This window comes from Vanessa atalanta, chromosome 21 (assembly GCF_905147765.1).
Source record: "Vanessa atalanta chromosome 21, ilVanAtal1.2, whole genome shotgun sequence".
In the NCBI taxonomy this organism is placed as follows: Eukaryota; Metazoa; Arthropoda; class Insecta; order Lepidoptera; family Nymphalidae; genus Vanessa; species Vanessa atalanta.
Window position 1 is genome coordinate 3137122 of NC_061891.1, and position 18347 is coordinate 3155468.

At 32.3% G+C, this 18347-nt stretch overlaps 1 protein-coding gene across 2 annotated transcripts in view; it reads left to right on the forward strand.

Moving 5' to 3' along the window:
• Window positions 1-18347, forward strand: part of LOC125072238 — a 103694-nt gene that overhangs the window by 66713 nt on the left and 18634 nt on the right. For both annotated transcript variants that reach the window (XM_047682762.1, XM_047682763.1), the window contains exons 2-5: window positions 6453-6588; window positions 6987-7164; window positions 11150-11536; window positions 11622-11743. In XM_047682762.1, the coding sequence (XP_047538718.1) occupies window positions 6453-6588; window positions 6987-7164; window positions 11150-11536; window positions 11622-11743 (823 nt within the window). The remainder of the gene's footprint in view (window positions 1-6452; window positions 6589-6986; window positions 7165-11149; window positions 11537-11621; window positions 11744-18347) is intronic.

The following is an 18347-nucleotide window of genomic DNA, read 5'->3' on the forward strand; positions in this document are numbered from 1 at the left end:
TATTGTAGTAACTTATTTATAAAATATATATGAATGATTTAAATGCGTTCCACGTATAGGCAAAGGTAAGCCGTAATTCAGCCATCTTAGAACCTTTCTGAGACTGAATGGATGAGACGTGCCTGTGTCAGTGTTGCCAATAAAGTAATCGTTGTTTGTTATCTATTCTATACAATTAGAATGGCGACTGCAAGTTTTATTTTCATCGCATTCAGTCATACATACTTTCAAGTCTATAGTAGGCTATTATTATTAACTTTATCAATTGTATATTTAATAATTTTATTGATTGATAAATTATCCAAACTTATATTATAAATACGAAAGTAACTCTCTGTTTATAACGCATTCACGGCTAAATCACTGAACAAATTCTGATGGGATTTGGTAGGAAGTTTGAACCTCAAGGACGCACAATTTCGTCAAAATGAATTTCATACGAGCGAAGACGCGGTGTATGAGAAAAATAGTTTTGTCCATAATATTTTTTATCTATTTATTTGTTTAAAAAAATCGTTGAAAAAGATTAAACTCGGCCAGAATTCCTAACCAAATCATAGGTATTAATTTTGTATGTTATCATAACAGTAATGTATTTCTACGTACTTGTCGTTTCAACAAACACATTAATTTAAGCCTAGCCTTGGCCTTCTTTAAAGCAATTTCGTCTATATGCGGATAATAATGTTTGCAGGACACAATATACTCCACGCCATTTTTTTTAAAAAAGATTTTCGTGCCTTTATTTGCCGACTTCCGCTGATTAGTACATTTCCGTGTTGGTTTAAAATTATATTGTATTCGTTTGTACAAACATTATTATCCTTAGTGTTTTAAAATAAAAAGTAATGCTTAAAGACACAATAAAAGACTGAATCAAATAAATAATTTACTTGTTATGGTTTGTGCAATTTTACTTGGGTATAAATAACGTAAAAAGTAAAGGTTACATTTTGTTTATTGTGGGTTAACCATAAGAGATAGACATTTACATCACATACCATTGGAGACTTTTTTGAAGACCTTTTTAAGGTGTACAATACTGTTGTACATTATTTTGATCTATCTCGTAGGCAACTGCCAGCGTTTGCAATAAGTCCAAAAAAATGTATTTATGACCGATATCACTTTGGAAACCTCTAAAATTATCAGTGCTTATCTACTATATTGTGCATATAAACCTTCCGCTTGAATCAATCTATCTATTAAAAAAACCGCATCAAAATCCGTTGTGTAATTTCAAAGATCTAAGCATACATAGGGACAGACAGCGGTAAGCGACTTTGTTTTATTCTATGTAATAATGATGATACATATTAAAGTAGAGAAATGCCGAATTTATGGAATTGCCTATCCTTAGAACTTCAATCTAAAGTTATACCATTATTGTACGTAAGGCCGGGATATGTAGCTAGTTTTTATACAAAATAGAACCCAGTATAAAATTCTAAGTCTGATTCTGTCACGTTTCGCGACACTTCAATGAATATATTTGAATAACATCATATATGGTACTTCGTTCGGTAATTAGTACTAATATTGCTACATTAGTATAGATTATTTAAATACTAGATAAATAACTAGATAAGGACATGTTTGTCTTGATGCTACGCGTTTGTATAGTTTAACGTTTCCGACATTGTGATCGCTGCTAGTAACACTATTATACTCGTACTTATAACTATAAGCACCCGTATTGCTTTCATTGGTGATCTACTAGTTCATTTTTACCGAGATAACTGGAATTGCTGTTTAGCTGGAAAATGTTGCTAGTATCTGTTGGTTTTGCTGAAATTGAGTCGCTTCCTGTTTTCCTACGGAGTTGAAATTTTCGTGTTAGTTCAGTTTCGATGATAATGCATTTAAATGGTAAGAATCCAGTCTACACCCAAGATTAGTTCCAGATGGTGGATGTCCTTAACGCAATAGGATAGAAAAGAAATTTTGTATATAAAAATTTGTTTTGAAAGAAAATGCATTTAAAATTATCATAAATTTTAATTTTACTTATTTATACATATTATACAAGCTGCTTTAGGTTAAATTAATTAATATTTGTTAAAATAAATATGAAAACAAATAATTAAAATTGGTTTTTTTGCTAACTCTTAATCGTCTCACGCACACTAAGACATCTTATAGAGAGTCACACACATACTAATGCACGACGATATCAAAGTAACGTGGAGGGGAGAGCCTTCGTACGTGAATAGATATTTACCGTGCTGTAATGTTGTTAATGACAGCAGAAACATAAAACGCTCTTAATAAACATATGTAATTGTTATATATATGTGTATATGGTATATAGCTTGTTTCTTGATCATGGAAATAATTGCGAGCTCAAATCTAGTCATCGCACTTTTTCGGTTCCTATTTTTGCTTATATAAAAATAATGAAACAGATTTAATATAAACGACAATCTAAAAAAGACGCAATAAATTTCAAAGTATTGACCGACAAACGCAATTTCAAAATACACATTCAGATTTCTAGGCAATTCGCTTATTTATAACTCGACATATTTAAAGAACATTTAGAGTAATTATATATTCCTTTGTTTGCTCTATGACCTGAAAATGTTCTGTGCTATATTGTATTTGTCGTCGCCGTCGTCGAATGATGGCTGTTTGATGTTAAATAATGACAGATTTCAAACGTTAAAATAATTTTGTTTCATTTACTAAATGAACTATGACGCGAAATATTAAACAAGATTACAGTAATTATATTTGCGTAACAATCTATAGACGTCCCACTGTTGAGCAGCGCTGGACCTATCTTTTTGAGGAGTAAGTTGGTGCTTATTCCACCATTCTGATATAGTAGTAGGCTGCGAAGCTATACAGGGATATATGTGTGTGTGTATGTGTATCGGTTAAAAATGTTCATACTTTGAGATTAAATAACCGACGAACATATATCGAAGATAAAAAAAAAAACAAAAAGAAGGTGTATATTATGTATTGAGTCACAGAGAAGTTTTATAGTTTTCCTCGGAATCTATCGAGTCAGTTAACTCGACAAGAGAGTTTCAGCGTAACTTTCTTGAGTTATAAGTATTTTCACATACTTTCTTTTCATTTAGTATTATGAAATACACGTGGAATAAAATATATATATAATATAACGTTGGACGTTTTATCTATACTAATATTATAAACGTGAAAGTAACTCGGTCTGTTTTGTTACTCTTTCACGACCAAACCATTGAACCTTATTCTATAAAATTTGGTATCCCCCAAAACCCGGCAAAGACGCGGGCGACTATGATTCTCAATAAACTTTGTCTATCCAAATTAGTTTGACGAGGTTTGAATTGCGTCATTGGTCATTGGTTTATTGACGACTGATTCTCTTTGTCTATCGAATATTATGTATTTTATAAATTAGCGTGACTATGTTCATAGACATACACGCGTGCATCTTTACTTACACACTCAAACACACACCCACACACGGACATTGTTAATGTATTTATCGAATATTATAAACGTTCTGTTTTTGAAAGTTTATAAATTTCTGAGAGATTGTTAAGGCACACAGCCTTATCATTGGATTACATGTGTATATAGATGCTTAGTTGAGAAGCAAGGGATTTTTATGTTTATGAATATTATTCATAGTTTAGTACACTTAATTCATAAGCATTTTATAAGTAATTTTCTTAAGTAAATTAGATTAAGCTCTATTATTTATTACGAGTAATGTAGTCAAAATGTTAAGTCTCATAAAATATGATTGAAAAAATGACGCTTTCGAATACGTTCAATTTCTTGCAGTAAGTGTAGAGACTTACAAAGACCACCCACTCACATAAATAGATAGTTTAATTTATAATCGTAAAATCTACAAACTTTTCAGTATCTGTAGTATTTATTTGGAGTCATACTCTTAACGTACGTATTTATTTGGAGTTATGCACCCACTGGGCACTAAAAATCATTCCTGTTCATTAACAATTATATGTTACCTATTTTAAAACAACGTCACACTCTATGCACTTGAGTTTTGTATTTGTCACAATAGTTGTATTGTTGTCTAAAACTTCAAATGCCGTCACGTACACTACACGAACGATTTGAGATAAAACTTAGACAAACGACAATGACGCTATTGTGCTAACTGTGTTTTTAATATTATGGGAATATAATTAAAATGCGTAAAAACTTTACAGTGATAATTGTTTAAATTTGGATAGTTTACGGTTACGGTTTTAAAGGGTACGGTTTCATTTCTCTTTTGTAATAAACAGGTATATTTTCAAATGGGTTACCTGTTACCTTATTACCTGTGTGCGAGAAGAGACAAAAACAGTTTTTATATATTTATTGTATAAAGAACTTATAACAAAATAGGTTACATGTCAAATATATGTACATCAATGTAATAAGATAGCGACTCTTTTTATATTGATAACGTAAAGCCATCGTTAAGCCAATCATTTTCAATCCACGTTAGAGAAATTTACGTCGACCGGCGGGGAGTCGAAAATACAATTTTAATATAAAAACATAAAGATTAATATATCACGTATACACACACACTAACACGCTCAGAAAATATAATACGTGTGTGTAAAAAATATTAATAATGATAGATTTCATTAATTGTCTCTCTCACAGCATTACTTTGAGACGAAATATAAATATTCACTGAGCTACCTAATCTGTTCAACCACGAACAAATATATATTTGTTGATTCGCTGATAAAACATGACAGCTGTTGAAAGACTGACAGCCTATCCGAAACTAAACACTAATAAACTTGTTGTCACATAAATGTTATTTAATTTTTAATGTACTAGTATTGGATTTTATATATCAATCGATTCGTAGCCTAGGCCTGGAATATATTTTAATTATATTAGTTTGGTCGTCAACTGTCTTTGTTGGTGTAGTGTCTACCTGGGTAGCTATTTTATAAAATACGTGGTCGAGTCCAATAAATCTTTATCCGTTTTTCAATAAAATCAGTAGAAGCTCGGAGTTAGGAAGTTAACCGGGCCCTTATTATACTAACACATTCTCAGTTTCTCGCAATCGGATCGAAACGTAATCGTTGCCGTTCAGTCAAGTATCTTTAAGTAAGCTTCAATTCTACAAACGCAACGATCCAGTCGCGATTCAGTCGAAGTTGCATTGGGATGGAAAGAGGGATCGCATCGTAACCGATATATATAAATAAGAATTGGTCCTAAGTTACAATTATGTTGAGTTTATTTTTTTAAGAAATAGTACAAGTTGGATTGCAATAGAATCGAGAACGTATTTACGCCTCAGTTTTTACACACTCGTGCCTCGGAACGTAAATCCGTTGATCCGATGCCTGAATTCCCTCCGGTCGCGTCAAATTGCCGTCCCGATGCCGTCGGATTATAAGAGTGTGAGAATAGAGTGCCTGGTGCACTCTTGCGTTACACACATTTGCACTAAAACAATCCTGGCGCAGTTGGCTGATCTCCATTAAGGAATGGCGTGGTGGTTTCGACCCTGGGACCTTGTTTGTAATTTTATAAGCCTAACCAAAATGTTATAAATTACATAAAAACTATCATTAAAACTAATGACAAAATGTATTCATAAACCATTTGAATATTTACCTTAATTAAATTTAGAATAATATTAATACTTTATAAAAACTGAAGTGTTAGTTTATTCGTTCAAGTTTGTTTTTTTTTTATCTTATAATATTTGTCTGAACTTTTAACCATACTGACATTGTCAAAAGTTTATTGAACTCGATTGAATTTGATTTATTAGATTTCGAAGGATTTGTTTATCGACATCGAATTGATTTTGGTATTTCATATGTATTTCACGAATATATATTAGTAAAGGGGATAAAATATTTAACAATAGATTAGTAAATGTTTACTACAATTTAAAAAGCAATTACAAATAGATATATTATATTAAAGATAAAAAAGCGCGGCCTTAGAATTTATTGACTTGTAGTCATGACTATGTAATTAAAATGGTGGAATAGAGTAACTACTGATTTTCTTGCCGATTCTTGGTAGAATCTACTTTTCGAACCGGTAGTAGCTTTAAATTTTATTAAACACATTACATAAAAGTCTTTTTATGAGCTTACTTGAAAATAAAATATTTTGATTTGGATTTTGAATACTTTTTTATGAAATAGTGTTACTAATAATTGCAGATATAAACTAAATGAATATAAGATTAAGTTTATTCAAATAGGCCAGTGAGTACGTAGGGCTACATTATTAAATTCGAAGTCGCCACCTGTCTAGCAGTGGAAGTGTTTCCATGCCTCGGACAGCATGTAAAATTCGGGGCTTGATTTTTGTTAAATTTTCGTATTTTGGTTCCTTCGGACTATGAATGTGGGGGATGTGAGAGAGCACCTGTTTTCCTGTATTTTATGTTTTATAAGTAAGTTTTATCTATTTTTACTAAGTTTAAGCTTATTTTCTTCTTCCAGTTGTATATTGCGACTACAGCGGCTCGGGGCGTGCGTTACAATGGATAGAGGAGTACGTAGCACGCGACGTGCTTCCTACACATGCGACGTGGTGCACGGCTTTGTCCGTTACGTCTGGACAAAGCGAGATTTACCGGTAAATTAATTTCATTTTTACATATTTTTTTTCTTTCCTTCCCTTCTAATTATTGTAAGGTAAATTGTTTGAATAAATATAATAAACTTTCCATCCATTTGCTTCTGAGTAATTATTTTTTTTCGCACTTTGTTGAGAACTAGGTAAACATTTTCATATATAATGTTTATAAGGTATGTGACCTCAGAATCAATAATGCACTATATCTGTTTAAATGTATAAAAAAGCAACCAAATAATAAGGTCCCGGTTACCGTTAGAATTGACACATCTATGTTAAACATAAAAAATACGTTTATTGTTTCGTGAACTACTTTTCGTAACATCTATACTTACAATTAGTTTGTTTATATTGTATAATAGCGAAATGGCTTTTGACGAGATATTTTTTGAAACTAGGTCAGAATCCAAAGAGATAATTCGCCAAGCCGTCGGAGCTGGTGCTGAAGACGTGGTAGTCCTGGGAGCTACACTATGTCGGTTTTTGCGAGCTTTACGCCCACAAAGAGTAGCCCTTTTCGTGTCCTCGAGAGAAACGGAAAGACAACTGGCACCCTGGAAGGAGTGTGAGGCTGAGGTATGTAAAGAGATTTGTAATAAAAATGTACTCTAGTGTAGGAAGTTCAGTCATATTCTAACACACACAACACGACAATAATTTGCAAGTAATTTAAGCTTAATATTAAAATATTAGGAAGGCGAACCAAATTTCACATATCTACGTCATATATAAAAGTATCATATAGCTTTTTTTTAATTTAGTGCGTAATAATTTTATTATTGATTTCCGTAAAATATATGAAGCTATAAAAAACATAAAACAATAGATGAATTCTTTCTACTACCGAAAATGGCAAAGTTCTGTGTGTAAAACATAGATCCTAGAAATTTGATCTTCGTTTCGTAAATTACAAACGCGCTCAGTAAAGATTATGCAAAATTTGGTTTTATGGCGAATATAAGTCTTAATTCTGCAACTTCATTGATTTAATGACATCGTACAATGTCATTCTCTTAACACAATTAGTTCTGTGCCTGTTCACATATGTTTCTGAGTTTACATAAACATCGCACCGAGCACGCAGTAACTTGTCAAGTGTTTTTTGACGTAATGTCAATGTAACTATAATCATGTTATTTAAAAAAAGAAACGTAACTTCTTGTAATTTATAACTCATTATTAAATAACTAAACTGAAACGTTTTTATCATAGAACTGTAAAAGTGCGTATCGTACTGGAATGCAATTTCGTTCGAGAAATAATTTACATTCGACACAGCGTTATATCAACTGCGCAGTTTTACTTTGCCAATATTCTGAAAGTTATTTATTGTTTATAAACATTGAAGGCTAAGTCTGCAAATTGACATTATTTTAATGATATTGCTTGAACGTACATTATTATACCTACGTGTGTAAATTTTTAAAATATAATTAATATTATATTTTAATATTCGAATTGCTGCTCGACTCGTAGTTTATTTAGTGCGGCGATTAAATTTGTTAAAAAATTGTCAAAACAATGAAGATAGAGGGTAGTTGAAACATCACGGCTTAATCGACATATAGGATTTTCCCCACTAGCTGCTTTACACATAATGAATTTATGCTGTAAAATGTCAATTCATAAATGCTGTATAAATGTACAGATTTTTTAATTACGTAAAGGATGTTTCCAATCACCGGTTAACATAAGCAACATTGACTGTTCATGTGCTTTATTTACATTAATACTTCTTGTGATGGCAAAGATCAAGAGGTAATCGCCATGTGTCTGATGATAAATTGCCACATGCGTATCCACCAACCCTCATTACAGCAGCGTGGATTAAGCTCCAAGCTGTTCTAGTTCTATACGGGAGCGTTTGTTTCTATTTTTTTTCCAATACGCATCCATAGATAATTTTTGTAGACGGAAGTTTAAGATGTAATTAAGATCAAACATCCAAACTATTAAATAACTGGTGTCAGTCATTTGACTCAGTTTGTCTCATAGCGACAATATTATCCTTGGCACGCTTTGTTTGTTCTTTTCGACATGAATTCCACACATCTTAAGGTCATGTTATAAAGAATTAAATTTCAAGGACAATTTTTTTTTTGTGTCTCCGATTGAATAACATCACACAGCCAAAACTGTCTTAGTCTAGAGTTAGGAAAATCGTTTATTTTATGACGTTAGTATCCGCTTTAAAACGATTTTTGGATATGTTATGTAAATAATAATTAAGCACATTCCAGCTGCTAAGTTGTTATACATTTATTTGCAATTTTCTATAAAACCTACATTAAATTATACATTCAAAAATTTTTTTGTACTTCTTCAGTATTTCCTTTACTTTTTCATGTAACAATTTCGAACAACCTTGACACGGTGACCTTTTTTTTTTATTAATAATATTTCAAGTCGCGGACGTAAAGTTTAAAATATTAAAGGTAAAGAATAGTACTCTTATACCATTGTTACTTTTTAAACAGTATTTCAAATGTCATGAACATGCATTCACAGTAATTAAAAAAAATGCTTTTTTTTATCTGTGAAATTGACTTGAAAATGTTTTTCACTAAATCCTATTTGACTAATCTAAATACAAGAAACAAATGAGACGTATTGAACTCTTGCTACGCATTCTCTTGTGCATTAAAACATTTTCTGTGCAAGTGGCAAGTCTCCGTTGAGTTTGGTCGCTGTCGCTGATATCAGTAAGGAGAACTATATTATTAATAATAAAATGTTTTCGATGCATAAATTTTATTTATACGAAAACTGCAAATATTGAAAAAATACGTCCCAATGTTACCAACATAATCTCTTTTAACACTCAGGTAACTATTACGACAGTACTTTGACAAGAAAATCTAGTCCCATGTACGGTTATTGTGAATACTTAACCTATTTTTCTCAAGGCCACGAGTAAAGTTTGTGTAACATTGAGGGTAGCGCACATGCAAAGGCGAAGCGTAATGTTTTCTTCCAATGAATAAAAACTTAATAAAGAATTTGAACATTGATCCCTTTTTCGCAAAAAGTCAGCAGTGGTGACATTTACGCGAATTCTCGAGCGTTTGCATGAAGGCTCCAATACGTAGTCGTACGGCCGTAGCGGCGTCTAGTTTCACTGCGTGTGAAACTTGCTCAAACGTTCTCTGTGTTAAACTTTGCCAGTTGTGCACCGGTCCTTAATGTTACACCAACTATGCTGGTGTTGCGTGTGCCTGCCCTTAATTGTATACTATACCTACATTTCCTAGTTAAGAACTTTTACGTTTTTTTCTACGCAGGACACCTGACAACTAAACATCAAGCTTTGATTAATTTTACGCTACTTATGGCTGATCTATTTTATTATAGTATTTATTAACAGAAAGGATTTCAAATATGATTTTATTACATATAAGCAATGCAAAATTAAAACACAATTGAACATATTCAAAACATACATAATACAATCGAATTAATTCGAAATCATAAAAAAAATGATGATGTAAAATATGTAGTTTAAAAATATTTTGAAAGTATTCTTAAACGACTTTTTGACACAAGGGTAGCCTGTTTTCTTAAACAGCTTCTGAAGAAAAAAAAATCACCTCAACCGTACCGATCAATCTCTTTCTTGTCTTCTCCATCCTACGTGACATTGGCGAAATAATCTTTGTGCCTTTTTGACACAAATAAACGCCATAAAAAAGAAAAAAAAAATTATGACACAAGAATAATTAAAATTATAAATGAATACATTGCGAAAATCAAACCGGCATTTGTATAGACAGTGTCGAAGATAATTTGGGTGTACCAATATATATATTTGTATGCGGTTTGTAAATAATGCAAATTTTTCATTGTCATATTATATCAATAGCTTAACAAGGATTCCGAGTTGAAGGTCGTTCACCTTTTACAATTGCTGTGAATTCGGCGCGCATTCATTACCGAGTTATTTTTAGCTAGCAGTAATCATTCTGTTCTTAGAATAATGAACAATCTATCGGATGTTAAATAATCTCACATTACAGTTGTATATAAACATAGCCCATATAAAACTTGAAATTTTTTGAGTCACGGAATATCTACATTATGCGACATATTTAAGAATGTTATTTAGGAATGAAAATTAAAACATTCTAGAATATCAGGTAATATTTATGCTAAAATCGGTCGAATGAAAATACTTCAAACTCAAACTACACAAATAATAAATATAAGTATGCTTAAGATTATTCAAGCAGTTAGTATGAAAAACGAAAGTGAGTTGTTGTTGTTAAGCTTTACGTGTTAACTTCTAAACCGATCATCATGAAATTTACTTACACCTTTTAAGGAATACTTAAACTTTGTGTGAAAGACGATATGGTTAGAAAGAATGTTACTTGCGAGATGACGTCCGACAGAGAAGTATGGAAGAAGAAGACATGCTGCGCCGACCCCAAGTAAAATTGGGATAAGGGCAGGAGGATGACTTTTTAAGGGATACATTGGGTACCCAACACCTGCTCCACTCCTCCCACTTTGGCAAATTAGAGAAAGCGTCATCACATCTTATGTTATTAATTTGTCTTTACAGATAATAAAAATCCCAGAAACAAAAGAAGGCTTCATAGATTTGAACAACTTGGAACTAAGGTTGCAAGAGAATACTGGAACCGGTAAAAGGATGATAGGGTTCTTTCCGGCCGCTTCAAAGTTGACGGGAGTGTTGGCAGATGACGTCGCAACGACCCTCCTCTTACACCAATACGGCGCTTGGTCGTTCTGGGATTACACATTGGTAGCGCCGACTTCGGCTGTGGACATGAATCCTACATTCCTGAGCGTCGAAGAGGGAATGGTTAAAAAAGACGCTCTGTTTTTCAATTGCGAAAAATTTGTCGGTGGAATTCAGGGGCCGTATATAGCGATCGTGAAGAAGGACGTCTTTAAGAACTCGCCGTTGTATTCAGAAGACGTTGAGGTAAATTTAAATATTAATAATTAATATTTTATTAAATGTTATTTTTGACTCATTTTGTTTGATTCAAACTTTGAAATCTCGTTAGGTATTGGCAGAAAGAATAGAAGAATTCAGATGCGCGGAAGCTGTGAGAGCCGCGATGGTTATTCAGCTACGGGACGCAATCGGTCTTCAGAACATAGCCGAGAAACAGGACCACATAACGAGGTTAGTGGCGTTAATGTTTTGATTACATTATTCATATCATAAAAAGTACTACAAAATTTTTCACCTTTATGTAAATTCTACTGGGTGGATTTTCCCAAACATGATATTTAAGATGAAATGGCCTGCAGTTACACTGGCTCACTCACTAGCGCTCGGCGCTAGAATATGTGATGAGCGGGTGATACCTACCCAGGCAAACTCTCAAAGAGCCCTTGAATTAATGAAGCTTTAATGTAGTTGTTTAATTGAAACTGTCGGGAGTTTTATTACAAAAAATAAGCAATAAAATTTTTGTGCGCTAAGTAATAATTTAATCCGATACAACGTTGTTACGAAACGTTGCAGTCTTACGATGGGACATTGAAAGGTTGTTTACCCCCAGGCCGTTTGATTGTTTATAATAAACAAAACGGATGCAATTGCGAAACAGAACGCTTATATGTAATTTACGTAGGCGTACGATACAAATCATTTACGTAGTATAATCTCTGTTATATATTATTATAATTTAAACATATATTGTATACATTATATATGTCAAAAATGAAAGGAAAAACTATAATAGGCACCATAAAATTAGTACTTAACGCATACTAGTGCTTTCCAGACAAACTATGGAATCACAGTGATGTGTTTATTGATAGCCAACAATTTTGACGGAAAGTGATGTTTATGTCGTCCTGGTCGATTTCACGGCGATCGATCTCAAGGAAAAACCAGCCAACAAGGACACATAGAGCACAGGTGTGCGAGCAAATACGTGCACACTCTAGTCCCCCACTCTCATAGTAGGATGGGACGGCAAATTCGCCCCGACCGGAATGAGTTCAAATGCAGGAAAATCGGCTTAAGTCCTTTCCGAGACACGGGAATGTATACGTTTCAAGACTCCGTGCTGTTACGGATAATTTTTTCGAAAGAAAATAATCCAATTTATCGACCCGACCTGGGGTTTGAACCTAGAACCTCTGGATATGTGGCCTTGCATCATTAGACTACCGAAGCAGTCAAGCCACATAAATATAAGCTTGTTACAATACGTTAAAAAATCTCTATTATTATATCAAATATGCAATGTTTTTGTATACATAAACGTATTTAGTTTAAAGAAAAATGCGAAATGATATATTGTTTGTATACAATAAAAGTTGATCATTAACAATAAACATCTTTAACTGAAAGGATGAAATAATTCACCGTCCATTCCTTAATGTTGTTCATTTAATCCAAAACATGAGTTCCAATAAAAAGTCTTCCGAACCGAAATGTGTGTCAAGAGTAAAAATAATAAAACATCTCTGTATAAGCTGTATAGCTATTATTTATTGTTCTTTTATATCTTAGCTGACCCTCGAATGCATTAACATATAACACCCACATCGTGACGACAACCAGACGTGTGACGTCATCGATTTGCGCTAATATTAAATTTAGCAAATGTCAAATTAAGCGACGAATAATGTTTATAAAAGAATATTTGAATTCGAAATTTGAAAACGTTTTTTAATATTATAATCTTATAAATTGTCTCTTAAGCTTAAATACCTGTGTCTATTTGTAACTTAAGAGAAAAAAATGGTGTTATATATATGAAAAGAGTGTGTTCTATGATAAAATTAACATAGTCTTCTGTATTCGCATCACGTATAGAAAAGGGTGTAGAGAGCGGCGGCAAAGAGAGGGTATGACTTTTTAGTTGACTGCACACCTTGGGAATGAAATGATCGCCTCCAGGCTGTTTCAAACAACTAAAATATACTTATCATTGTACCTACATGGAAAATGGTTAAAAAAAATATATCCCGCTGAGTTTCTTTCGCCGGTTCTTCTCAGGTCCGAGGTGCTAAATTCCGAACCGGTGGTAGATTTTTGACAATCAATAAGCAAGTGCAAACACTTCTATATTGAATAAAGATTTTTGACTTTGACTTTGACTTTGATGGCATAAAATATCACCGTGTTATTTTCGAGTCGGTCTTACTCCAACACTTCAATAGATGTTTCTAATTAAAAATATTATGTTTTCTTTAAGAGAAGTACATATACACTGCGGTATCACTGGCGTTGAACTATGCATGCTTGTTTAAAACACATGATGTGTGCATCCTAACTAATTACAGTTTCCTATATAAGTCGAAGTTTATGGTAGCAGCTCTGATACTTATAGTTGTGGTTTATATATTGAACGTGCTTAATTCAATTGTTATTCGTTTGATACAAAAAGACACACACACGCACGCAAACCCATACACACGTTTACACACACACACACACACACACACACACACACACACACACACACACACACACACACACACACACACACACACATACACACATACAAACTAAAGTTTACTAAATATTCTAATTTTAATTTAAGTTTTAAATTCTTTTTTTAGCTAATATAACTGTTTTGTTTTCATTCTTTTCCTCCGTTCAGCAGTATTTATAGTATCATCATTGCAATCCTGTGAAGCCTTATAAGATGAGTTAAATATTACTGTAACGCTTTTGATTACGAATATATCATAAAGATGTATTACCTTAATAAACACACTATCGTAAGCGAAAGAAACTACTCGAATCGATAGTTAATGAGATAACAACGATCAAAACTATACATGAACTTTACGTAGTATTTAATGTCTTTGAGATTTTTAAGAAAAATAAGCTGCCGTCTGTAGCTTCAGACATGTTTAGACAGGTATACGAATTTATTAGTATCTTTAATAGATAAATGGATGCAAAAAAATCTTCAATTAGGATTCGTATTTATTTATTATTATTATATTAGTTATTTTGAATATACAAACACTCTATTTCTTTAATAAATAGATGTTAAAATTAAACCGTTAATGTATAGTCGACGTAACCTAATGGATTGAGCATGTAAATTTTGACTTGAATGAATTTAGCTTGAATGAATTAATACATTTCTGAATCGCGCTTACGTTTGTTTTATATTTTGAATATAATAATATCGTGTAGTGGTAGCAAAATAGTGTCGACCAGAAGCTGCATGTGTCAGAATTTCATCCGACACATGGAGTTTTTCTTATGATGCTTTCTTATCGTACTGAACACGTGATGAAATGTAAACACAAAGTAACGTGAAAATTCTGTACTTGAAGCGTTTGAGACCGCAAACACCGTCATCAAATTCACTCGATTCAACCATTGGGCCACCTCGGTCAATACCGTTTTATTACCACATATAAACGTCTGCCTTAAATATATATAATGAATCTAACGTAATCGGAGATATTTTGCAGTTGAGTAATTAATGAATATTTCATAGTTCACATCCAAAGTCCATTAAGAGTATCACAGTCGTAAAAGCCAACGTATCTATTTACAAATCTAAATTCCACTATTCGAGTCATATCACCTGAATTCGTCATCGAAATTAAATGCATTTTATTTCATAATAACTCCAACAGACGTTTATAAATCCAAAAAGGTCAGCTTAGTTACTAGAGAACGCAACGTTCACTAAAATAAGCTATTGGAAGTGAAGTGGGAGCAATTCTACAGGAATAAGGGACATAAATTCTTAGTTCCCAAGTTTTGCGGCACATTGTTGATACTAGGAATGCTTAAAATTTCTCCACCATCACCACTGTCTATAAACGTTTATGGACAGTGATGATCCCATACATGGTGGCCCATTTAAAACTTTATTATTTATTAATAATAATAATGATGCAAAATATTTTATGTTATCGGATAATTGTAAGGACTATGACAGTTTACAATAAACCTAGTAACAATATCGATCTTGAACAAAATACAAGTAAAATGTTCAAGTTATTTCGAATATACGATTTTCGTATTAGGTTACTAATGGGATAAAAAACTGTTTATTATGGCACAGATCCAAACAGAGCTATACTAAAGTCTAACATTCTGTTGTTAAATGCAATATTTACTTTTGTAATATGCTTATAATACCCATCGAATTAAATACTGTAACGTTTTTTTTTTACTTCGTATATCAATTGTGAAAACTGACTGTCGGCGATGCCATATTATTGCGTCTTTTTCATCGTTTAAACCCTATTATTATGAAATCCAATGTCGCATGTAACTTTTTAAGATATGACGTTTGTTTTTTGAGGTGATTTTCGAATTTGTTCTGAAAGAACAAACTTTTTTTTAATACAAAGTGTAGCACAAGGATCATTAAATTTTAGTTCTCAAGGTATATTTCTTGAAGCACCAATATCTAGGAGCAATAGAGACCACTTAACACCTTGTCACGCATTTGCCAATCCGCCTATCTACATATATGATATAAATATATACTATATTTAATAACATAAATGTACATACTTGTTCTTGAAAAAATAATTTTAAGACACGCTTAAGTTTTGGGTTTTTCTAATACTCGGTGTTTTGTATAAGTGACATCCGGTACGATAGAACATAAAAAAAAATAAACACAAAAATATTCAAATAATTTGCATAGCAGGGATTTCCTGAAACATCAATTTATTTATAGTCATATATATATATAACTTAGCCGATTTATAAACTCATCGTTTGTTAAAAAACTTCAGTAAATAATTATTCAACACAAGATTGTATAGATGATAAAAAGACGTAGAGATAATACTTGTTGACTTACAGTCAGGGTGTATTACATATAATAGGCTTGTTTCCACTAATAATAAATCGGATGGCTTTGAGTTTCTAATGATTAACCATGATAATTAGTAAATAAAGAAACAACTTTTCTACAAAAATAATAAAAGATTAATTATATTTTTGGAAAATAAAATCGACAAAATGAGGCATTTAATCACGTGACATTGAACACCAATCAGAGTCGCGTGACGTCACACCTCGCGAAACAAGCGCGGAACGCTACGTTGTTGCTATCAATTATCATTATGGCAGATAAACTGGGGGTACTACTTGGTTCTGGATCTTTCAAACACTCTGCGATTATTAACAAACTTTGTTTTTTCAACATATATCTTCTTGGCATTCGAACTTCGTTGGTATATAACCTGGTTTCATGCGCACTTGTGTCTTTACCCATAATATGATACTCTGTATAATTAGTCATATCATTTGGCAACTAAAAAAATAAGAAGAGTTTGAATTATTACATTTTATAAAACGAAAATAATATTTTAACTCAAACAAATCATAAAATCCTATTCTAGTCCTAACATTTTATAGGTTATGTGTTATATATTATATTTGCTAAATTCATTTCTTTTACTATACATTTATAAATAGATATATCAAGTTGTATTTAATACTTACATCGAAATGATCTTCACAGAAATAAATTGTGGAATTAGTTGACAAAATAAGAGCATCTTGCCTCCATGCCATTTTTAACCACTTTATTCGTATTTATTTATTGTTTGGTACGTATATGAATAATTTGTCTGGCGTTTTTATCGTTGTACTTTCACATTGGGGCACCATACAGTATTTATAATACGAGGAATTCATTATTTATTAAAAAACACAATTGACTGTCATACACAAACACGTCTGTTTCGCGAGGTGTGACGTCATTCAAGACGCCATGACAATCTTGGCCTTTTTCGCGGTCAATTTCAAGTTCATTTCTAAAAACTCAAAATACTAACATAAAAAACCCTTTTTTTCTTAAAATAGTATATTTTTGGGGTGAAATAGATGCTAAGCTATAGTTTTAAACTAATTTCCAAATTTTGTCAACTAGCCTATTGTATTTACCGGACCTAACTTTGTATTTCAAATGTTGTAAAAGAGTAACTACTGAGTTTCTTGTCGGATTTCCTCGGTAGAATCTACATTCCGAACCGCTGGTGACGTTACGTTTATTAAAGATTTGTAAAATGATTTAAATGAGCTTCTAACCCTATCTATTTAAATTTGATTGCTTCTTACGTCTCGTCTAATAAACAATACTACCTTCAGGTTTCACAGTGTATAGTAACAAGTCTATCAAATATAATTACTAATGTCGTAACATTGATTACAAAACATCCAGTATGGCACATAGGTTGGTATTGCAGTTATTATTAGTAGACATGTTTATCGCGGAAGCTATCATGTGCGCGTGCGCTGATTTGTGCGTCATCAGTGCGTGCGGCTTGTAACGAGCGCCTGAGTTTGTATTGCTCGATAATTTTGAAATTTTTCTACATGCTCTTCGCCTAGGCGATGTTCTTGGATTTTTTGTACCAATTGTTAAAATTTATTTTAAAATCATGACTATTCGACTTAGTAATTATTAAGAAACAGATATGTCGTGTATGACATTTGATTGCTAAAATTAAAAACGAAAAAACATTTCTTTATAAAGATCTCAACCTCAATGGTATTTTTGTTTTTTTTTTTGTAGTCTTTTGGTATAGAATATTAGATTCCAAGAAGGTATGTTTCTTAATCGAAATTTGCTTACTTATTGTATAGTAAGTTTATCTCTAAGAAACACCAAACAATTGTACATCGATTCAATAGAAGTAACCTAAAAAATAAATGTAACGGTTCTAATAGTTTTTTCATGTAATTTTTCATTATTTCAGAAATGAAACCTGTATAAATTTATCTAAATACAAAAGAGCCGTTTCTGAGATACACGAAATAAAACACGACA